At 44.2% G+C, this 20740-nt stretch overlaps 1 protein-coding gene across 3 annotated transcripts in view; it reads right to left on the minus strand.

Moving 5' to 3' along the window:
* LOC126095093 (EF-hand calcium-binding domain-containing protein 4A-like) overlaps window positions 1-20740 on the minus strand; it is an 850382-nt gene that overhangs the window by 88090 nt on the left and 741552 nt on the right. For all 3 annotated transcript variants that reach the window (XM_049909810.1, XM_049909791.1, XM_049909801.1), the window contains one exon: window positions 5717-5828. In XM_049909810.1, coding sequence (XP_049765767.1) covers window positions 5717-5828 — 112 coding nt within the window. The remainder of the gene's footprint in view (window positions 1-5716; window positions 5829-20740) is intronic.

The raw sequence follows: 20740 nt of genomic DNA on the forward strand, positions 1-20740 counted from the left end.
TATTTTCTTCGTTTAGTCTTGCATCCATTTTGCTGGAATGAGGAAGAATACAATGAACTAATCTGGACCGAAGTAAAACTAGACATAGTACTGGCGTTATCTTCAGTTTGACTGCTTAGGTGTTCTCATTCCAAGTTTAACAGAAGAAACTTCCATTCAGAGGGCCTGGTGTTTAATTGGATATCCCCCGTTGTTTACTATCGTGTTATTTATGGGAAAACACCAATCATTGATTAGACATGTTCCGCGTGGCTGACGACTGCCTACAAGGCATAACGGGGAGGAGGATATTAGTGTTTAACGTCCCGTCGACAACGAGGTCATTAGAGACGGAGCGCAAGCTCGGCTGAGGGAAGGATGGGGAAGGAAATCGGCCGTGCCCTTTCAAAGGAACCATCCCGGCATTTGCCTGAAGCGATTAAGGGAAATCACGGAAAACCTAAATCAGGATGGCCGGAGAAGGAATTGAACCGTCGTCCTCCCGAATGCGAGTCCGGTGTGCTAACCACTGCGCCACCTCGCTCGGTCAAGGCATAACGGGGAGCGATCTATGATCGTGGGGTAGGTGACAGCGTGTCGCCAGTCCTTCCAGTCGTCACTGCCAGTGGGTGAATCCTGACGGCGCCGCAGCTTCTGAGTTCGAGCAGCTCCTGAGCTGACCTTACGAGGCTGTCTGGACTCCTTCCCAGACCTCCCTACCACTCAGAACAAACCTGAGGAGGTACCGGGAATCTAAGCCGAGTCCTTCCGCATGGCAGGCAGGGACGTTAAACATTCGGCTACGGTGATGGTCGGTATGGTTACGTTTCCCAGAGATTACTGCGGTACCAATGAGAATCAAGACTATGGTGGCCCCTGACATTTGCGGAAGTCGATGAAGGATTCACACAGAGGCAGCTGGATGTATTCCAAGAAAGGAATCGTTTAGGTCTACGGCACGGATGCAGCTGAAGTTCTACAGGAACGCATGTACAGGTCCACCTGTCAAATCAACCTGACGTCTGCTGTGGATGCACGATTCAGGCAGTCAGTTCATCGGTACACCATAAACTCAACCGTGACTCTTTAACGATACTCGAGTTTTCACACACCGTGACTGTTTTAACACAGGAAAAAAAAGTGTTATGTTGTATATAGAATGATGAAGAAAAGAGAAGCTTATTCAAACGTCAGTTTGTTATTTGAAAGAAGGGAAATTTAGGGCTTACGGTGGAGTCGGCGAGGAGATTATTAGCGACGGAGCAGAAGCTCGGTTTAGGTAATAGTGGTAAAGGGAATCGAACGTGCTGTAAGCTATTTTGTGTTTGTTGTGGTCTTCAGTCCTGAGACTGGTTTGATGCAGCTCTCCATGCTACTCTATCCTGTGCAAGCTTCTTCATCTCCCAGTACCTACTGCAATCTACATCCTTCTGAATCTGCTTAGTGTATTCATCTCTTGGTCTCCCCCTACGATTTTTACCCTCCACGCTGCCCTCCAATACTAAATTGGCGATCCCTTGATGCCTCAGAACGTGTCCTACCAACCGATCCCTTCTTCTGGTCAAGTTGTGCCACAAACTTCTCTTCTCCCCAATCCTATTCAATACTTCCTCATTAGTTATGTGATCTACCCATCTAATCTTCAGCATTCTTCTGTAGCACCACATTTCGAAAGCTTCTATTCTCTTCTTGTCCAAACTATTTACCGTCCATGTTTCACTGCCATACATGGCTACACTCCATACAAATACTTTCAGAAATGACTTCCTGACACTTAAATCGATAATCGATGTTAACAAATTTCTCTTCTTCAGAAACGCTTTCGTTGTCATTGCCAGTCTACATTTTATATCCTCTCTACTTCGACCATCATCAGTTATTTTGCTTCCCAAATAGCTTAATTCCTTTGCTACTTTAAGTGTCTCATTTCCTAATCTAATTCTCTCAGCATCACCCGACTTAATTCGACTACATTCCATTATCCTCGTTTTGCTTTTGTTGATGTTCATGTTATATCCTGCCTTCAAGACACCATCCATTCCGTTCAACTGCTCTTCCAAGCTATTTAGAGACACCTAAATGTGGATAGCAGGACAGGGCCTCGGGCCATCCAATTCGTTACAGTAAATTGTTACATTTTACTTAATTTTAATATCTTTGTGATTTTTTGTATCTGGATATGAGTTTCCAACATTACCTTGTTTGTCCAAGAAACTCAACAGCTTGATCTGAAACTACTTCCTGATTTCAAAGTATGGTTCGCTTTCTTTCAGTTTCTTTCGGCAGTTAATACCAGTACTTATTTTGAACATTACCTTGTTTGTCCAAGAAATTCAACAGCTTGATCTGAAACTACTTCCCGATTTCAAAGTATGGTTCGCTTTCTTTCAGTTACTTTCGACAGTTAATTCCAGTACTTATTTCGAGAACTACAGTCAGTCGGTCGACAGTGAGTTCTATTTCTTTCAAGGATTCTGCTAGTTTTGAACACGCCACTTTCTTGTCCACTGTCATGTTACCCTCTGGTGTAAGCTTCACTACACTTCGTTCCAGCGCCATGCATTTGTTTGTCTATCTACTCATTACGATTTACCTGAACAACTGACACCATGTAAAAGCAGCGGCTGATCTGTACATTCATCACTTGTGTAGGTATATCGCGTAACTTCGGGTATTTGTCCCGGTAGCCTGCACAGGTAAACACACTCTTTCATCCACACGTTCTCATTTGATTGCACAGGCTCTTACGCACAGGCAAACGCGTCAGGCATAACCGACTAGCCTTTCCCCTGTATTCACCGCAGCTTTGGCGACTAAGTCGGTTAGCGACCTTTCAACATACGGAAAAATGGAAGTGAGCGTACAGCATTGTGGGCCGGGAGTCCCTCAGTCGGGGGAAGTTCGACGCCACATTGGGCGACCTGCGCGCCGGAGATGGGGATGAAATGATGAGGACAACACAGCACCGAGTCCCAGAGCGGAGAGAATCTCCTGCCCCAGCCGGGAATCGAACCCGAACCCGTTGGCGTGGCATTCTGTCGCGGTGACCACTTAGCTAACGGGGGCGGACTTGACACAAGGAAGGGAAGGATGTCAGGCGAAGCCAACTTACAGGTGAAAGGAAGTTTATATATGCAACTGGATCTTCATCAGGTGTATATGACCACAAAAGCATTGCCCCAGAAATTAATTACAAGGGCTCTAATGCCTCCTCTAATGACCCAGATTGATCACGGTTTTCAAAAAATGGCTCTGAGTACTATGGGACTTAACATCTGAGGTCATCAGTCCCCTTGAACTTAGAATTACTTAAACCTAACTAACCTAAGGACATCACACACATCCATGGCCGAGGCAGGATTCGAACCTGCGACCGTAGCGGCCACGCGGTTCCACACTGAAGCGCGTAGAACCGCATGGCCACACCGACCGGCCCACGGTTTTCGGAGGCCCACCTTGTTCATCCCAAAAGAAATCCATAATCTTCCCATCTGGGACCTCCTGTGCCTCGTTCACAGCTCTTCGCTGAAAACAACGAAGTTCTTCAAAAAGCGATACATAGACTCATACATATGACACACACACACATAAACATTCATAAGAGTTTGAATACCGTGTGGGTCAATGAACCGTGTGATGGTCAACATCACTGTCTGAGAAATTAAAAGTAGTTTCAATCCCTCAGTTTCGATCCAGATTTTCGGGAGATTTCTGCGGTTGTAGGCGCTAGAGTCCGGAACCGCGGGACTGCTACCGTCGCAGGTTCGAATCCTGCCTCGGGCATGGATGTGTGTGTTGTCCTTAGGTTAGTTAGGTTTAAGTAGTTCTAAGTTATAGGGGACTGATGACCTAAGATGTTAAGTCCCATAGTACTCAGAGCCATTTGAACCATTTTTTCCGGGAGATTTCCCACGGATTATGGCAAAAACCAGAGTTGGTAATGCCAACTGGGAACCTCTTTGCCTCACTACAAGCTAGCCTGGTACTTCTTCGAAAAGAACCGAGGCTCTGTAATTGGCCAGGTCTCCCCCTTCTACAGCTTGGAGAATGGAAAGTACAAAATGTTCAACCCTGAACACATCCAACGCGGCAAGATACAGGGTGTTTCAAAAATGACCGGTATATTTGAAACGGCAATAAAAACTAAACGAGCAGCGATAGAAATACACCGTTTGTTGCAATATGCTTGGGACAACAGTACATTTTCAGGCGGACAAACTTTCGAAATTACAGTAGTTAAAATTTTCAACAACAGATGGCGCTGCGGTCTGGGAAACTCTATAGTACGATATTTTCCACATATCCACCATGCGTAGCAATAATATGGCGTAGTCTCTGAATGAAATTACCCGAAACCTTTGACAACGTGTCTGGCGGAATGGCTTCACATGCAGATGAGATGTACTGCTTCAGCTGGTCAATTGTTTCTGGATTCTGGCGGTACACCTGGTCTTTCAAGTGTCCCCACAGAAAGAAGTCACAGGGGTTCATGTCTGGCGAATAGGGAGGCCAATCCACGCCGCCTCCTGTATGTTTCGGATAGCCCAAAGCAATCACACGATCATCGAAATATTCATTCAGGAAATTAAAGACGTCGGCCGTGCGATGTGGCCGGGCACCATCTTGCATAAACCACGAGGTGTTCGCAGTGTCGTCTAAGGCGGTTTGTACCGCCTCAAATTCACGAAGAATGTCCAGATAGCGTGATGCAGTAATAGTTTCGGATCTGAAAAATGGGCCAATGATTCCTATGGAAGAAATGGCGACCCAGACCAGTACTTTTTGAGGATGCAGGGACGATGGGACTGCAACATGGGGCTTTTCGGTTCCCCATATGCGCCAGTTCTGTTTATTGACGAAGCCGTCCAGGTAAAAATAAGCTTCGTCAGTAAACCAAATGCTGCCCAAATGCATATCGCCGTCTTCAATCCTGTGCACTATATCGTTAGCGAATGTCTCTCGTGCAGCAATGGTAGCGGCGCTGAGGGGTTGCCGCATTTGAATTTTGTATGGATAGAGGTGTAAACTCTGGCGCACGAGACGATACGTGGACGTTGGCGTCATTTGGACCGCAGCTGCAACACGGCGAACGGAAACCCGAGGCCGCTGTCGGATCACCTGCTGCACTAGCTGCGCGTTGCCCTCTGTGGTTGCCGTACGCGGTCGCCCTACCTTTCCAACACGTTCGTCCGTCACGTTCCCAGTCAGTTGAAATTTTTCAAACAGATCCTTTATTGTATCGCTTTTCGGTCCTTTGGTTACATTAAACCTCCGTTGAAAACTTCGTCTTGTTGCAACAACACTGTGTTCTAGGTGGTGGAATTCCAACACCATAAAAATCCTCTGTTCTAAGGAATAAACCATGTTGTCTACAGCACACTTGCACGTTGTGAACAGCACACGCTTACAGCAGAAAGACGACGTACAGAATGGCGCACCCACAGACTGCGTTGTCTTCTATATCTTTCACATCACTTGCAGCGCCATCTGTTGAAAATTGTAACTACTGTAATTTCGAAAGTTTGTCCGCCTGAAAATGTAATTTTGTCCCAAGCATATTGCAACAAACGGTGTATTTCCAACGCTGCTCGTTTAGTTTTTATTGCCGTTTCAAATATACCGGTCATTTTTGAAACACCCTGTATGAGCGCGCTTGGAAATGAACTGTATGAGGTTTTCGCGAGCAGAGATTTAGCAAAGCACGGTAAGCAATTGGAATGACGTAGTTGGTACTCACCGAAGCCGGCGAGGAACTGGTCGATGGTGAGGTATCCGTTCCCGTGGACGTCGAGCGAGTCGAAGACTGCCTCCAGCTGCTCCGGCGTCAGAGGCATCTCCCCGCGCATGCGCTGTGGACACACAAACAGAAGAGCGGCGGTCAAGGTCACGCCGCAGCAGTCTCCGGTTACCTGCCTCTGCGCGCTGGAATTACACCGCCTTGTTAATCGCTGATTACGCGAGCAAGGACGCCGTCCAGGGATATTTCCAGCACCTGTGGTTCTGCCAGTAGGGGAGGGGAGAGCGAGACGCCGAGTAGGTCGACAACAGGCGAGCTCGCGACGATGCAGAGGGCCAAGGAAGCGAAAATTCGAGAACGTTCACTGCAGATCGTGAATGACTTTTACATTACACCAATCATTTCCATACATTCCGCAGACAGTGGTCTACGGAATTAAGAAAGAAGTCAGAGCTATACATTACCAAAGCATAACGTTTGACAACGCTAATTCTAACTACACAATAATATAAAACATTGATTTTTAGAGGTCCTGTGGAAATATCCCTCAGTGGAGCAGAAAGAGTTGCCCAAAATTATGTTCCCTAATTCAGTCCGCCGCGTTTCACAATGTGCCCTGTCAGGCTCTCAAATACTCATCTTCCTCTTCTAATGTTAAGCCCTTGAAGCCTCTGCACAAGTTGATTTTGGTCCTAACGTTACATTCATATTTCGCACTTCTTTTAAAGATGGAAAAATGTTGATAACGATAAAGCACAATAATGTATTGTGTAACAGTTTCCTAATTGACAATTTTTATTAGAGGTCTCGGCTAGATGTTGTACGAGTACAACTGACACAACAATCAACTATCGTAGATCACATAGAACACTTTGAAAAATTATCGGTGCAAGTTTAGGTTCCCCAAAATATGATTCCATAAGTTACCAGTTAATGCAAATAAGCGAAATGAACTAATTTTTTTCATTTTCAAATCGCATGTAGCAATGGTCATGTGCGCGGCAAACGAAATTAAACTAGTTTCGTCCTTAATGCTGAACAGCATGTTTTCTAACTAATGTTTTAGTTTATTGAATTTCAAATTAAAAATTACTGCTTTCTACATTTTGTATGTCATTGTTGAAGAACCTTATTTTTATAGCTTGTGGAGTTTTATTAGAAGTACCCTACTGCATGTATCAGTCAAAATTCAATGATAATCCACTTTTCTTGAATCATCTGCTGTTCCTTATTTGTAGAAAATGAACTAACTTTTCGTCTGTCAGTCGATGTTTGTATTATTTCAAGCTGGCTGGTTACGGGCAGTGTGGTCCATCTTTAGATCATTTCTCGTAGTTACGTAGTGTCCAGACTTAACGGTACTATTAGTTAGTTTCGCTGTTAAAATCAAAGAAGTTCGGGACTTGCTGCTGGTCGTCAACTACAAACCACGATATTTCCACTGCTCCCCCCCAGTTATCTACAGGTGAACCATCGAACTCACAACAGTTTCACTGTTGAGTATATGGCAGTGAAACTGATACTTCCATTAAGACTGTTGCTCTGTAATTATGAAGGTCTAACAGTGTTTCACAGGTGAAAAAAAGTCTATTTTCCATCTGTTGATATTTCTGAACATTTCATTAGTTGTCTTTTCTGTAAAGGGACTGGTACCACTTTTCAATCCTTTACTTGCATCAAAAAAATAGTTGGATCTTCTGAAACTGAAAGTGAGAAATCGTTTATCTAGTCTTTCAGAAAAAAAAACTAAGGGCCCATAATCAATCCTTGTGGTGCACAATGTCTCATTGCTTCAAATTCTTAGTGACTTTTGTTACGTCATTAACACAGAATAGACAGACTTCGCTTTGCGGCTTTCAAATAAGATGAAATCGCTTAAACGGCAATGTCTGCTATTCCACAATATTTTATTTTTGCATGAAAGTATTATGGTTCACACAATCAATGGCTTTAGCCAGGTCACAAAGTACTCCCAATGGCAGGAATTTGTGATTTATTGATTCTAATATATATTTCTGTCAAGATAAATACAGCCGTTTCAGGTGACCGTTCCTTTCAAAATCGAACTCATTTGCTGTTGAATCTGTTTTCTTTTAGTAAACGATTATAAAGTCTATTGTTCATTATCTTTTAGGTTTTTTTTTAAATTTTGGCAATAAGGGGGTTTATCCAGCTGAGCAAGCTAGAAAACTTTGAAATGCATGTAAAAATTACAACACTGTATAATGAAGGCTTTCCCAGTCTGTTGTCTCAGTTGCTGGTGAATCTTCTTTGATGTATGGTCGCGGCTTATTCGTTCCTCAGATTTCGTCCAGACATGTGACAGACATCTACACAGCGCTTGAACCATATCGTGAAATCATGACGCTTGATCATATCACTATAATGAATTAACGTGTTAGCCGTTATTTGACATTAAATACATAAGCTTGAAAAAGTTTAGAAAAGGTTTGAAGTTATGCTTAAACTTTGTTTTTTGGAAGCCACTAAGATCTTTCAGTATGAAACACTGCTTGAATACAGTCAGTGAAATGTAAGAAAAAGGAAGTTCACACGTCTCAGTGTTTATGACGTCACATCTCCTGAATGATGTGTCGTACAATGATATAACTTTTCAGGTACATTCAGTAGTATATGTGGATATTATCTGCAAATTGTGCTACGAACAGAGTCCATAGCAAATAAGTCATAAATTAACGCGTCGGGTCTGATGTTTAAGTTTTACTGTATGAGCAGTGAAAATAATAATGGTTCTTTCTTTCACAATTTTGTGGCGGGTGTTAGCGAGAAAAAGTTTTGCAGAAAGGTTTAAAATTATGTTTAAAGTCTGCTGGAAGTCTCATTCCCAAATACTGGATGAATGAAATCCAAGTATTTGCGCGCCATCAGTTACGCATCCTGAAGACAATCACATAGTTTCTAACTGTAATACTTGTCTTATTGTGTTTTAAACATAAGATCATACCTGTTAACGAGTATCTTATTAAAACATTTTAAATTCAACAATAACGCGTAGTACTAAAAATCTAATTTTTGTCGCCCCTGAGAGCCCCTAGGTAGGCAACTTAAACAGAGTTCCGGGTTCATCGATAGTCGCTTAGTAATACAGATCTCTGTCGACCTGGTGTGGTTTAAGATCGAAACAATTCGAAAATAAGCTCAGCAGCAAACCGAACTTAGTTGATTTGGCAGTTTCCCAGTTTAACCTGTAACTATGATTTTGTGAAAACATGTACCGTGCTTCCACAGTTTTTCCCCCTACAATAGGTAAGTACAGAAGATGGTGTTACAGTTGCAGTACCCGACAATCTAGGGAATGAAACTGTAATGAAAATAGCAACTGATGAAGACACCGGACGCTGAAAAATCTTTGCTCAGAATAATAACAGTTGATTACATATTCGACGGGAATGAATTACCGTAATTTAATCCTCAAATACGGCCACTGGTAGAGGTTTAAAGCCAGACTTCAATGATACTTTATTTTTAATACAGTGGGAAGATCGAGTTACTGTAAGCTTTTCCTGTTGGCTGTTAGCTTTTCTTCATTTATATTTTGACCCTTTTCATGGCAGTACTCGCAGAATGCTAAGGATCAATAAATGAATGGGCACCATGTTTGTTATCATGTCGTAATCGTTCACTGTGGTTACGCCTGGCGCTGAAACGTTCAAAATGGAAACAATACTAAAATAGGAATTGCACCAAAAGCCAATTCAATGCAGTTGTAGTATCTTTCGTTGTCTATTGTATTCTGCACACATAAAGACAGGAAGGTTACGCACCAGCCTATGTCTTTACATTTTGTTCTCTATTTTTGAAATTACGAAACACTAAGAGGTGATCCGGCTGTGGGAGACACGAGTGCTCACGCGCTGCCCAGAGGGCGTGCTTCGTGAATGGAGGGGTGAGCCCGGCCAGACACGGTCGCTACACACACTGATAGCCGGCTGGCAGCTGTAACGGCACCCACTCACAAGGACAACACGCGGCCTTACACAGAAGAGCTCCGCAACTGTGGGAATGTAGCAAGACAGCCTCAGCCAAGACTTGCCAACGGGAACCGAGCTCTTTGACGATTCTCAGTTCACGGACCGAGGCAGAAAATCCGCGTTTCACTTCTGAAATCTGCATGACGATAGCCACGATATTTCTCACAAGGGAGGCATTGTATTTTCGACTCATGTGTTCACAAGCTACGGAGAACGCAAGAAGGAACATTTGTATTTGAACCTGTACATCAGCGTCCTAAAAGAATGAGAGGAAGGAAAGCACATTATGGTTTAAGGTCCAGTTGACACGATGTCATTAGGGACTGAGTACAAGCTCGAAAATGAGGAAGGATGAGAAAGGAAAATACCTTTATAAAAGGAATCATCCCGAAACAAGCGATATGCAGACAGAATCGAAGAGTCGTGATCATATTGTGTGGCAGAAAGTAATGAGCCGAAAGATTATACGTGCATAATATCGTGTTGATCTACCTATAGAGCGCAGTACAGCAGCTTTTCTGCTTGGCGTTGATTCGACAAGTCCTTGGTAGGTTTTCATAGCTACACTATGTGATCAAAAGTATCCGGACATCTGGCTGAAAATGACTTACAAGTTCGTGGCGCCCTCCATCGGTAATGCTGGAATTCAGTATGGTGTTAGCCCACCCTTAGACTTGATGACACCTTCCACTCTGCAGGCATACCTTCAATCAGGTGCTGGAAGGTTCCTTGAGGAATGGCAGCCCATTCTTCACAGAGTGCTGCATTGAGGAGAGGTACCGATGTCGGTCGGTGAGGCCTGGCACGAATTCGCCGTTCCAAAAGATTCCGGTATTCTATAGGATTCTGGTCAGGACTCTGTGCAGGCCAGTCCTTTACATGGACGTTATTGACGTGTAACCATTCCGCCACAGGCAGTGCATTATGAATAGGTGCTCGATCGGGTTGAAATAAGCACTTGCCATCCCCGAAATGCTCTTCAACAGTGGGAAGCAAGAAGGTGCTTAAAACATCAATGTAAGCCTGTGCTGTGATAGTGCCACGCAAAACAACAAGGGGTCCAAGCCCCCTACATGAAAAACACGACAACACCATAACACCACCGCCTCCGAATTTTACTGTTGCCACTACACAAGCTGGCAGATGACGTTCACCGGGCATTCGTCATATCCACAACCTGCCATCGGATCGCTACATTGTGTACCGTAATTCGTCACTCCACACAACGTTTTCCCACTGTTCAATCGTCCAATATTTACGCTCCTTAAAGCAAGCGAGGCGTCGTTTGGCATTTACCGGCGTGGTGTGTGGCTTATGAGCAGCCGTTCGACCATGAAATGCAAGTTTTCTCACCTCCCGCCTAAGTGTCATAGTACTTGCAGAGGATCCTGATGCAGTTTGGAACTGTTGTGTGATGGTCTGGATAGATTTCTGTCTATTACACATTACGAACCTCTTCAACGGTCGGCAGTCTCTGTTAGTCAACAGACGAGGTCGGCTTGTACACTTTTGTGTCGTACGTGTCCCTTCACGCTTCCACTTCACTATCACATCGGGAACAGTGGACCTAGGGATGTTTAGGAGTGTGAAAATCTCGCATACAGACGTATGACGCAAGTAACACTCAATCGCCTGACTATGTCCGAAGTCCGTGAGTTCCACGGAGCGTCCCACTCTGGTCTCTCACGATGTCTAATGACTACTGAGGTCGCTGATATGGAGCACATGGCAGTAGTTGGCAGCACAATGGACCTAATATGAAAAACGTATGTTTTTTGGGGTGTCCGAATACTTTTGAACACATAGTGCATGTGGCAACAGATGTGTACGACAGGTCATACTATTCTCGTAAATTACGGACCATTGGGCGCACAGATGTGGCCCTCGATAGTGTCGCAGATCTGTTCCGTCCGGTGGATTTGGTGCTCAAGATCTCTACACGAGTTGACTACCATGCTTCTCAAACCACTGCAGCCTGATGCTAATTTTGAGACATGAAGAGTTATCCTGCTGGAAGAAACTAATGCCGTCGGGAAAGACAACAAGCACAGTGCTGTGTACGTGACCCACATTATAATTCAGGTAGCCGACATCTGCCTGACATCTTTGGTAACTACCACAAACCGCATGGAAGCCCAGGTGAATGTCCCCCATCGACCTGCATCCGTAGCGCGGTGTGTATTTCGAGCAACTGTTTGCCTGCATGACGGTGTAGTTGCACGAAGTGTAACAAGAAACGTGATTCATCCGACCAGGCTACAGGTTCCCATTGATCCACTGTCCAGCCTCGATTAGCCTGAGCATGCTGCAATCGTAATTGCCGATGATTCTTGAGAACGAGAAGTTTAGCGCCGTTACCATTTTCAAGTGTGAGAAGGTGCGGTGGAATATTGCATTGGTAGTTAGTGAGCAGGCTAAAGCAGCGACGATGTTGAAATATTGGGAGACGGGCTAGGCTCGATTGTTTTCACCCGCCAGCCAGCAGTAATTCATACACAAGCAAACGGATTTCTCCATTATCGGGGTTTCGGTAGTGTTGCTTAGAACGCGATCAGAAGTGGTGGACAGGTATAATTGAGGCGATAGCTGTAGCTTTTGTAGCAGACTCATTCGCTGCGCAGCAGTCTTCCAGGAAAATGGGGTTAACCGGACGGGGATTCAGCACGGAGCCGCCAACAGCAGCCTTGGGTTCAAGTCTCTGCAGCAGTACCAGACCCTTGTGCCTTGTGCCTCCAGACGTGGTGCCGCAGCGCAGCTGCCCTCCCCAGCTCACTCCAGCAGCAGCCGGAGTCCTGCCCAGGGCCGCGGGTCCCACCCCGGAAACGGCAGCCGCCTTCCGACAAACCGATCGGCGTGATTCCTCGCTGCACGCTTCAGTCACCCACGTGTGGTCATTCATCGAGGGTTGGGCTACTTCTGCAAGCTTTCTGTCCTTCTACATGCGTCGCTGACGACGGCGCTGTGGTTCACCTCAACTGGGATGAGCTGTTGCCAACTGTCTGGTCGCTAGGAATCTCCTGGCTGGCTGCTAGCCTTCTTTCCGTAGGACTGGGAAGAGGAGGGAGGGGGGGGGGGGATTGCATCTCCCGATATGGACGCAGTGCTGATGTACAAGTTGATTGTGATAGCTGCTTCTCTCTGCGCCCACACGCACCTGCTAGCCACCCTGAACTTGCAGCCGTTTGACGCCGCAACCACGGTGCTACTCCTGAGCTCTGCTGTAAAGGCCTAGTCCGCTACAGAATACCCTGTTCAGCTGCGTGCACTCAGATGTAGGGTTCGAAATGCTTGTACCGGCACCGGCATTTTTCAGTGCGATCTCTAACTTTGCGAACTATTGAAAATTGAATTTTTGTTGTCTCTGGAAGCCGTTAGACATCATTGTATTCTATCGCCGTATCTTCCACAGATTGCCGTCTATCCTGCGTGATGAGGTGTGGATGTCCAGCATTTTGTCACCTTATTCAGCCACTTTCCACTGATGCCTACGAAAGCAGCCAGTGATACGGTTATCCACACTCGTTTAATGAACAAAGTAAGAGCATATGGACTATCAGACCAATTGTGTAATTGGACTGAAGAGTTCCTAGATAAGAGAACGCAGCATGTCATTCTCAATCGAGAGAAGTCTTCCGAAGTAAGAGTGATTTCAAGTGTGCCGCAGGGGAGTGTCGTAGGACCGTTGCTATTCGCAATATACATAAATGACCTTGTGGATGACATCGGAAGTTCACTGAGGCTTTTTGCGGATGATGCTGTGGTATATCGAGAGGTTGTAACAATGGAAAATTGTACTGAAATGCAGGAGGGTCTCCAACGAATTGAAGCATGGTGCAGGGAATGGCAATTGAATCTCAATGTAGACAAGTGTAATGTGCTGCGAATACATAGAAAGAAAGTGAAACGTCCCCTTAGAAGAATTATACAAGACTGTGCTTAAACTGACACACAACATTTTTAGCGCAATGCAATCTGACTTCCAAAAATCCCTACAAAAAATGGCCCTGACTAACATTAATCTACACGTTTCACAAATCGCTTACCTCACAAAAATCTTGGTTACTCGAACTACTGCAATACAGCGAGCGCCACTACTGCCAGCTAAATAAAAGATTCAAACTACGGAAGGCACTAACTACTGATAAGGATAGTTAGCAAATGAAAGATTTTAATACAGAACAAACAATGTATTTACCTTAATATCATCAAAAGTCATAATATATACAGCAGTTCATACATCCATTTTTACAAATTTCAAAACTCCGCCATTGCTCTCCCCACATCCACCACTGCTGGCGGCTCACCTCCAACCGCGCAACGCTACGCGCTGTTCACATCCAGCTGCCCAACACTACAATGGCAGACAACAATGCAAACTAGCCACAGACTGCACACAGCACAGCCAGTGATTTTCATACAGAGCGCTACGTAACGTTGCCAATAAAAAAACATAAACAGCCTACTTACAAAAGATCCCTTATCATTTAGCTACAATATAGCAGGTCAGCAACTGGAAGCAGTTAATTCCGTAAATTATCTGGAACTACGAATTAGGAGTGATTTAAAATGGAATGATCATATAAAGTTGATCGTTGGTAAAGCAGATGCCAGTCAGATTCATTGGAAGAATCCTAAGGAAATGCAATCCGAAAACAAAGGAAGTGGGTTATAGTATGCTTGTTCGCCCATTGCTTGAATACTGCTCAGCAGTGTGGGATCCGTACCAGATAGGGTTGATAGAGGGGATAGAGAAGATCCAACGGAGAGCAGCGCGCTTCGTTACAGGATCATATAGTAATCGCGAAAGCGTTACGGAGATGATGGATAAACTCCAGTGGAAGACTCTGCAGGAGAGAAGTTCAGTAGCTCGGTACGGGCTTTTGTTCAAGTTTCGAGAACATGCCTTCACCGAGGAGTCAAGCAGTATATTGCTCCCTCCTACGTATATCTCGCGAATAGACCATGAGGATAAAATCAGAGATATTAGAGCCCACACAGAGGCATACCGCCAATCTTTCTATCCACGAACAATACGAGACTGGAATAGAAGAGAGAACCGATAGAGGTACTTAAAAGTACCCTCCGCCACACACTGTCAGGTGGCTTGAGGAGTATGGATGTAGATCTAGATGTAGAACAGACGACAAACTTTGCCGTTTCCTCGATGCTCGTTTCCAGCTCCTGGCCAATAATAATCTGCCCTTTGTCAAGGTGCAGTGTGTTTGCCATTTGTGCCCCGTATCGTCGCTAGACTAATTCCCAATTCGCCTCTGCTCGACTTATACACGGTCGTTAAACAAAAGTTTCGAATAGTTTGACAGGTGGTAGTACCCACCTAAACAAGAAAAATAAGTCCAATAAATCGGGTGCTATGTGAGGCACTAGAGAGACAGGCAGTCACAATATAATAAGTTTATTCCTCGAACACAACTTTTAAAAAGTCTTCTATATATTATGGTGTAAAGTCCCTCCACGCCCCAAATTATACAAGTGAAAAATAAACAACTGTTCTTCACTGGTAAACACATTAAAGTTCCTGAATCAAAAAATAATTAAGTTCCTCAACACTTGAAAATCGTCAACTGGTAAGAGACAACACAACACTCTTTTAAGGTATGTGAAGTCTGAGTAAAGTTCATCATACAATAAGTTCCCTGATTTCACAAGCTGCGACATAGTCGCGAATACGAACAGTGATCCAGGTACTGTCAAATGTTTATTTATTCCAGTCTTTGGTCACAATACAAAGTCCTTTGACGATGACCGGTTTCAGTCAGTTATGACTATCTTCAGACCTGTTCTACAGCATGTCCTAATGTGATACAGCGGTAATGGCATCGTCAAAAGAGTATTGAGTGTATTTCTATATTTTGACGATGTCATTACGGTTTATCAGATCAGGACATGGTGTAGAACAGAACTGAAGATGGTAATTACTGATTCAAACCAGTCACCGTCGAAGGACTTTATATTGTGATCAAAAACTGGAATAAATAAACATTTGACAATTCCTTAATTCTTGGGTTTGGTAATAAACCAAGTCGCACAATAGCTTAAGTCGTGAAATCAAACACTTTCAAAATGTCTTACAGTCATACTTCAAAGGAGAAGTTACAACGATAAAACTGTACAGTAAATTTCAAAGTCCCGTAAGGACAGAAATGCAGAGTATTAAGTCTTGGCACTATCTTATCTTTTTGGTGAAATAAAAATAGTAGACATTACACTTAGTCTAAACAGAGGAGGCGGCGTGCTGTCCTGGAAGATGGCGTCGGAGCCCACAGCGAAGCAACGCTGAAATCACCCCATCGATTGCTCCCTGCGACGGAATTGGGTTGCTAAGCTCGCATGCTGGCCTAAACAACTGACTAACGGTAGGATACGAGCGGGAGTATTTTCGGTACGTGACACTGCAGACGCAGGAAGAGGTGAGGTAAGTCAACGACCTCTGCCGCCGCCGTGCGCGCCGTCTCGTGGCCTGGTGGGAAGGCTGTTGCCGCCACCTGCTGCTCTGTCCTCGGAGTTCCGGAACTCAAAATTTCCCGCTGCGTCCGTTCCGTAGGAGCGACGTTCGCGGCAACCCACACAACACAGACGTTGTGCCGTCGGCGTCTTATTTCTAGAGCGCCATGGGAAGTGGCTCTGCCGGTCGGGGTGGTCGAGCGGTTCTAGGCACTACAATCTGGAACAGCGCGACCGCTACGGTCGCAGGTTCGAATCCTGCCTCGGGCATGGATGTGTGTGATGTCCTTAGGTTAGTTAGGTTTAAGTAGTTCTAAGTTCTAGGGGACTGATGACCTCAGAAGTTAAGTCCCATAGTGCTCAGAGCCATTTGAGCCATTTGAAGTGGCTCTAAAATCCACTCCTTCCGAGTTACCGGCGGTTGTTCATCTTCGATATTGTGAAACACATCTCTTCTACTGCAAGCTCTTTGCTTTCCATATTTGTCGGGAGGAGATAGTATAGACCAAAACAAGGAAAAATTGTAGAATGAACACAAACTCTTAAAATGTACACTACTGGCCATTAAAATTGCTACACGGAGAAGAAATGCAGATGATAAATGGGTATTCATTCGACAAATATATTATACTACAACTGACATAAGATTACATTTTCACGCAATTTGGGTGCATAGTTCCTGATCAGTCAGTACCCAGAACAACCACCTCTGGCAGTAATAACGGCCATGATACGCCTTGGGATTGAGTCAAACAGAGCTTGGATGGTGTGTACAGGTACAGCTGCCCACGCAGCTTCAACACGATCCCACCGTTCATCAAGAGTAGTGACTGGCATATTGTGACGAGCCAGTTGCTCGGCCACCATTGGCCAGACGTTTTCAATTGGTGAGAGATCTGGAGAATGTGCTGGCCAGGGCAGCAGTCGAACATTTTCTGTATCCAGAAAGGCCCGTACAGGATCTGCAACATGCGGTCCTGCATTATCCTGCTGAAATGTTGGGTTTCGGAGGGATCAAATGAAGGGTAGAGCCACGGGTCGTAACACATCTGAAATGTAACGTCCACTGTTCAAAGTGCCGTCAAAGCGAACAAGAGGTGACCGAGACGTGTAACCAATGGCACCCCATACCATCATGCCGGGTGATATGCCAGTATGGCGATGACGAATACACGCTTCAACGCAATGTCGCCAAACACGGATGTGACCATCATGATGCTGTAAACAGAACCTGGATTCATCCGAAAAAATGTTTTGCCATTCGTACACCTAGGTTTGTCGTTGAGGACACCATCGCAGGCGCTCCTGTCTGTGATGCAGCGTCAAGGGTAACCGCACCTATGGTCTCCGAGCTGATAGTCCATGCTGCTGCAAACGTCGACGAAGTGTTAGTGCAGATGGTTGTTGTGTTGCAAACGTCTCCATCTGTGGACTCAGGGATCTAGACGTGGTTGCACGATCCGTTACAGCCATGCGGATAAGATGCCTGTCATCTCGACTGCTAGTGATACGAGGCCGTTGGGATCGAGCACGGCGTTCCGTATTACCCTCCTGAACCCACCGATTCCATATTCTGCTAACAGTCATTGTATCTCGACCAACGCGAGCAGCAATGTCGCGATACGGTAAACCGCAATCGCGATAGGCTACAATCCGACCTTTATCACAGTCGGAAACGTGATGGTACGCATTTCTCCTCCTTACACGAGGCATCATAACAACGTTTCACCAGGCAACGCCGGTCAGTTGCTGTTTGTGTATGAGAAATCGGTTGGAAACTTTCCTCATGTCAGCATGTTGTAGGTGTCGCCAATGGCGCCAACCTTGTATGAATGCTCTGAAAAAGCTAATCATTTGCATATCACAGTTTTTCTTCCTGTTGGTTAGATTTTGCGTCTGTAGCACGTCATCTTCGTGGTGTAGCAATTTTAATGGCCAGTAGTGTATATCTTGCTATTTACAATTTGTACAGAAACCAGATGGCAGTTATAAGAGTCGAGGGACATGAAAGGGAAGCAGTGGTTGGGAAGGGAGTAAGAGATGGTTGTAGCCTCTCCCCGATGTTATTCAATCTGTATATTGAGCAAGCAGTAAAGGAAACAAAAGTAAAGTTCGGAGTAGGCATTAAAATCCATGGAGAAGAAATAAAAACTTTGAGGTTCGGTGATGACATTGTAATTCTGTCAGAGACAGCAAAGGACTTGGAAGAGCAGTTGAACGGAATGGATGGTGTCTTGAAGGGAGGATATAAGATGAACATCAACAAATGCAAAACGAGGATAATGGAATGTAGTCGAATTAAGTCGGGTGATGCTGAGGGAATTAGATTAGGAAATGAGACACAAAGTAGTAAAGGAGTTTTGCTATTTGGGGAGCAAAATAACTGATGATGGTCGAAGTAGAGAGGATATAAAATGTAGACTGACAATGGCAAGGAAAGCGTTTCTGAAGAAGAGAAATTTGTTAACATCGAGTATATAATTAAGTGTCAGGAAGTCATTTCTGAAAGTATTTGTATGGAGTGTAGCCATGTATGGAAGTGAAACATGGACGGTAAATAGTTTGGACAAGAAGAGAATAGAAGCTTTCGAAATGTGGTGCTACAGAAGAATGCTGGAGATTAGATGGGTAGACCACATAACTAATGAGGAAGTATTGAATATGATTGGGGAGAAGAGAAGTTTGTGGCACAACTTGACCAGAAGAAGGGATCGGTTGGTAGGACATGTTCTGAGGCATCAAGGGATCACCAATTTAGTATTGGAGGGCAGCGTGGAAGGTCAAAATCGTAGGGGGAGACCAAGAGATGAATACACTAAGCAGATTCAGAAGGATGTAGGTTGCAGTAGGTACTGGGAGATGAAGAAACTTGCACAGGATAGAGTAGCATGGAGAGCTGCATCAAACCAGTCTCGGGACTGAAGACCACAACAACAACAGTGTATATCTTAAGAGGTATAAGTACTTGCACATCTCCGTTGTTGCAAAACACATCTCTTCTATTAAACAAGTGCTCATAGATCTTAATATATACATTTTACGAGCCTATGTTTGCTCGAGAAGCAAAGAGTCTGCAGCAGAAGAGAGGTGTTTCACAATATCGAAGAGAAACAAGTGCTCATAGCTCTTAAGTTTTACTGGACATCTTTTACTTGTTTTGGTGGGTACTACCATCTGCAAAAATATGCGACGCTATTTTTACACCTCGTATATTTTCCTGCCGCGACACGTGGCTGCAGCACCAGCAGGTGGCATTCAGTCCCACTGTGATCGGCCGTCACAACGTTTAGTATACCTTTTCGGTTGCTGCGTCTCTACTATAGCATTTTTATTATGGAGACTCGAGTTTAAGCTTTGATTACACGCGAACCCATAGGTCTATCGCAAAATGAGTTATAGCAATATTTTTCTTTGTTTTATTCTGCGTTAGGCTACACGGATACTTTTTTTAGTTACAAAAAAAAAATCAAAATGTGTGTGAAATCTTATGGGACGTAACTGCTAAGGTCATCAGATCCTAAGCTTACACACTACTTAACCTAAATTATCGTAAGGACAAACACACACACCCATGCCCGAGGGAGGACTCGAACCTCCGCCGGGACCAGCCGTTTAAAGTTCAGTGTCTAGTTTTTATTTTAGATTGTAGTCAGGCTGGCGTTTTCGCTACTAACTGCTCATTTGAGAACTATATCTTGAAATGTGTTTTTCCGAGGTTAATGAAATTTTAATAGGTTATAGGCACATGTATTTGTAGCGGAAACCTCAAGTTACAAAACTTTTCAATCACCCACACAAAATTTCTTATGATTTCTTTAAAGTAAGTTTTTCTCAGCCCTAGATGATCACATAAACGAAAGCATGGGTTTATTTTGAAGGTCTCTTTTGTCGTTATACGAAATTACGGCCAGTGTGACGCTTTCAGTTACATGTTTATCTTTCACTGAGATAAAGTTACTGTAGGAAAATCATAAGAACGTTTTTCGTGTGACTGAAAAACTCTGTAACTGGAGATTTCCACTACCAATATATGTGTCTACGACACATCGAAAATTCATTAACATCGAACAAATATATTTCAGACAACATAGTTTTGATGTGAGCAGCACGTAGCGAAAACGCGGAAAACCGGACAATCTTTACTACAATCTAAAATTTACAAAAAATGTATTGAACTTTAAAACTAAATTGCTCCATACAGCCCACTGCAGAATAAAACAAGAAAAATATTGGTGTAACTCATTTTGCTGTAAGCATATTGGCTCGCTTGTAATTATAGCTTAAATCCGAGTCTGTATAGTAAAAAAATCCGCTAGTAGGGATCACGCCACACACACGCCACATGCGGCTGATCGTCGGACCACTACAGGAAATAAATACCCAGTCCGGATAGGAAAGTTCGTATCTGCTCTTCGAAGCCTTCATTACGACGATTCATGAGCACAATTGTTACTTATTTCGATTTAGAACTATTGCGTTGTTCTGTGCACAGATAGAGTATAAATTATTTAAAAAAGTAATAGAGAAAATGTACGAATTTAATATGGAAAGGAATATAGCCGCCGGCCGT

Source organism: Schistocerca cancellata, chromosome 1 (genome assembly GCF_023864275.1).
Source record: "Schistocerca cancellata isolate TAMUIC-IGC-003103 chromosome 1, iqSchCanc2.1, whole genome shotgun sequence".
Classification (NCBI taxonomy): domain Eukaryota; kingdom Metazoa; phylum Arthropoda; class Insecta; order Orthoptera; family Acrididae; genus Schistocerca; species Schistocerca cancellata.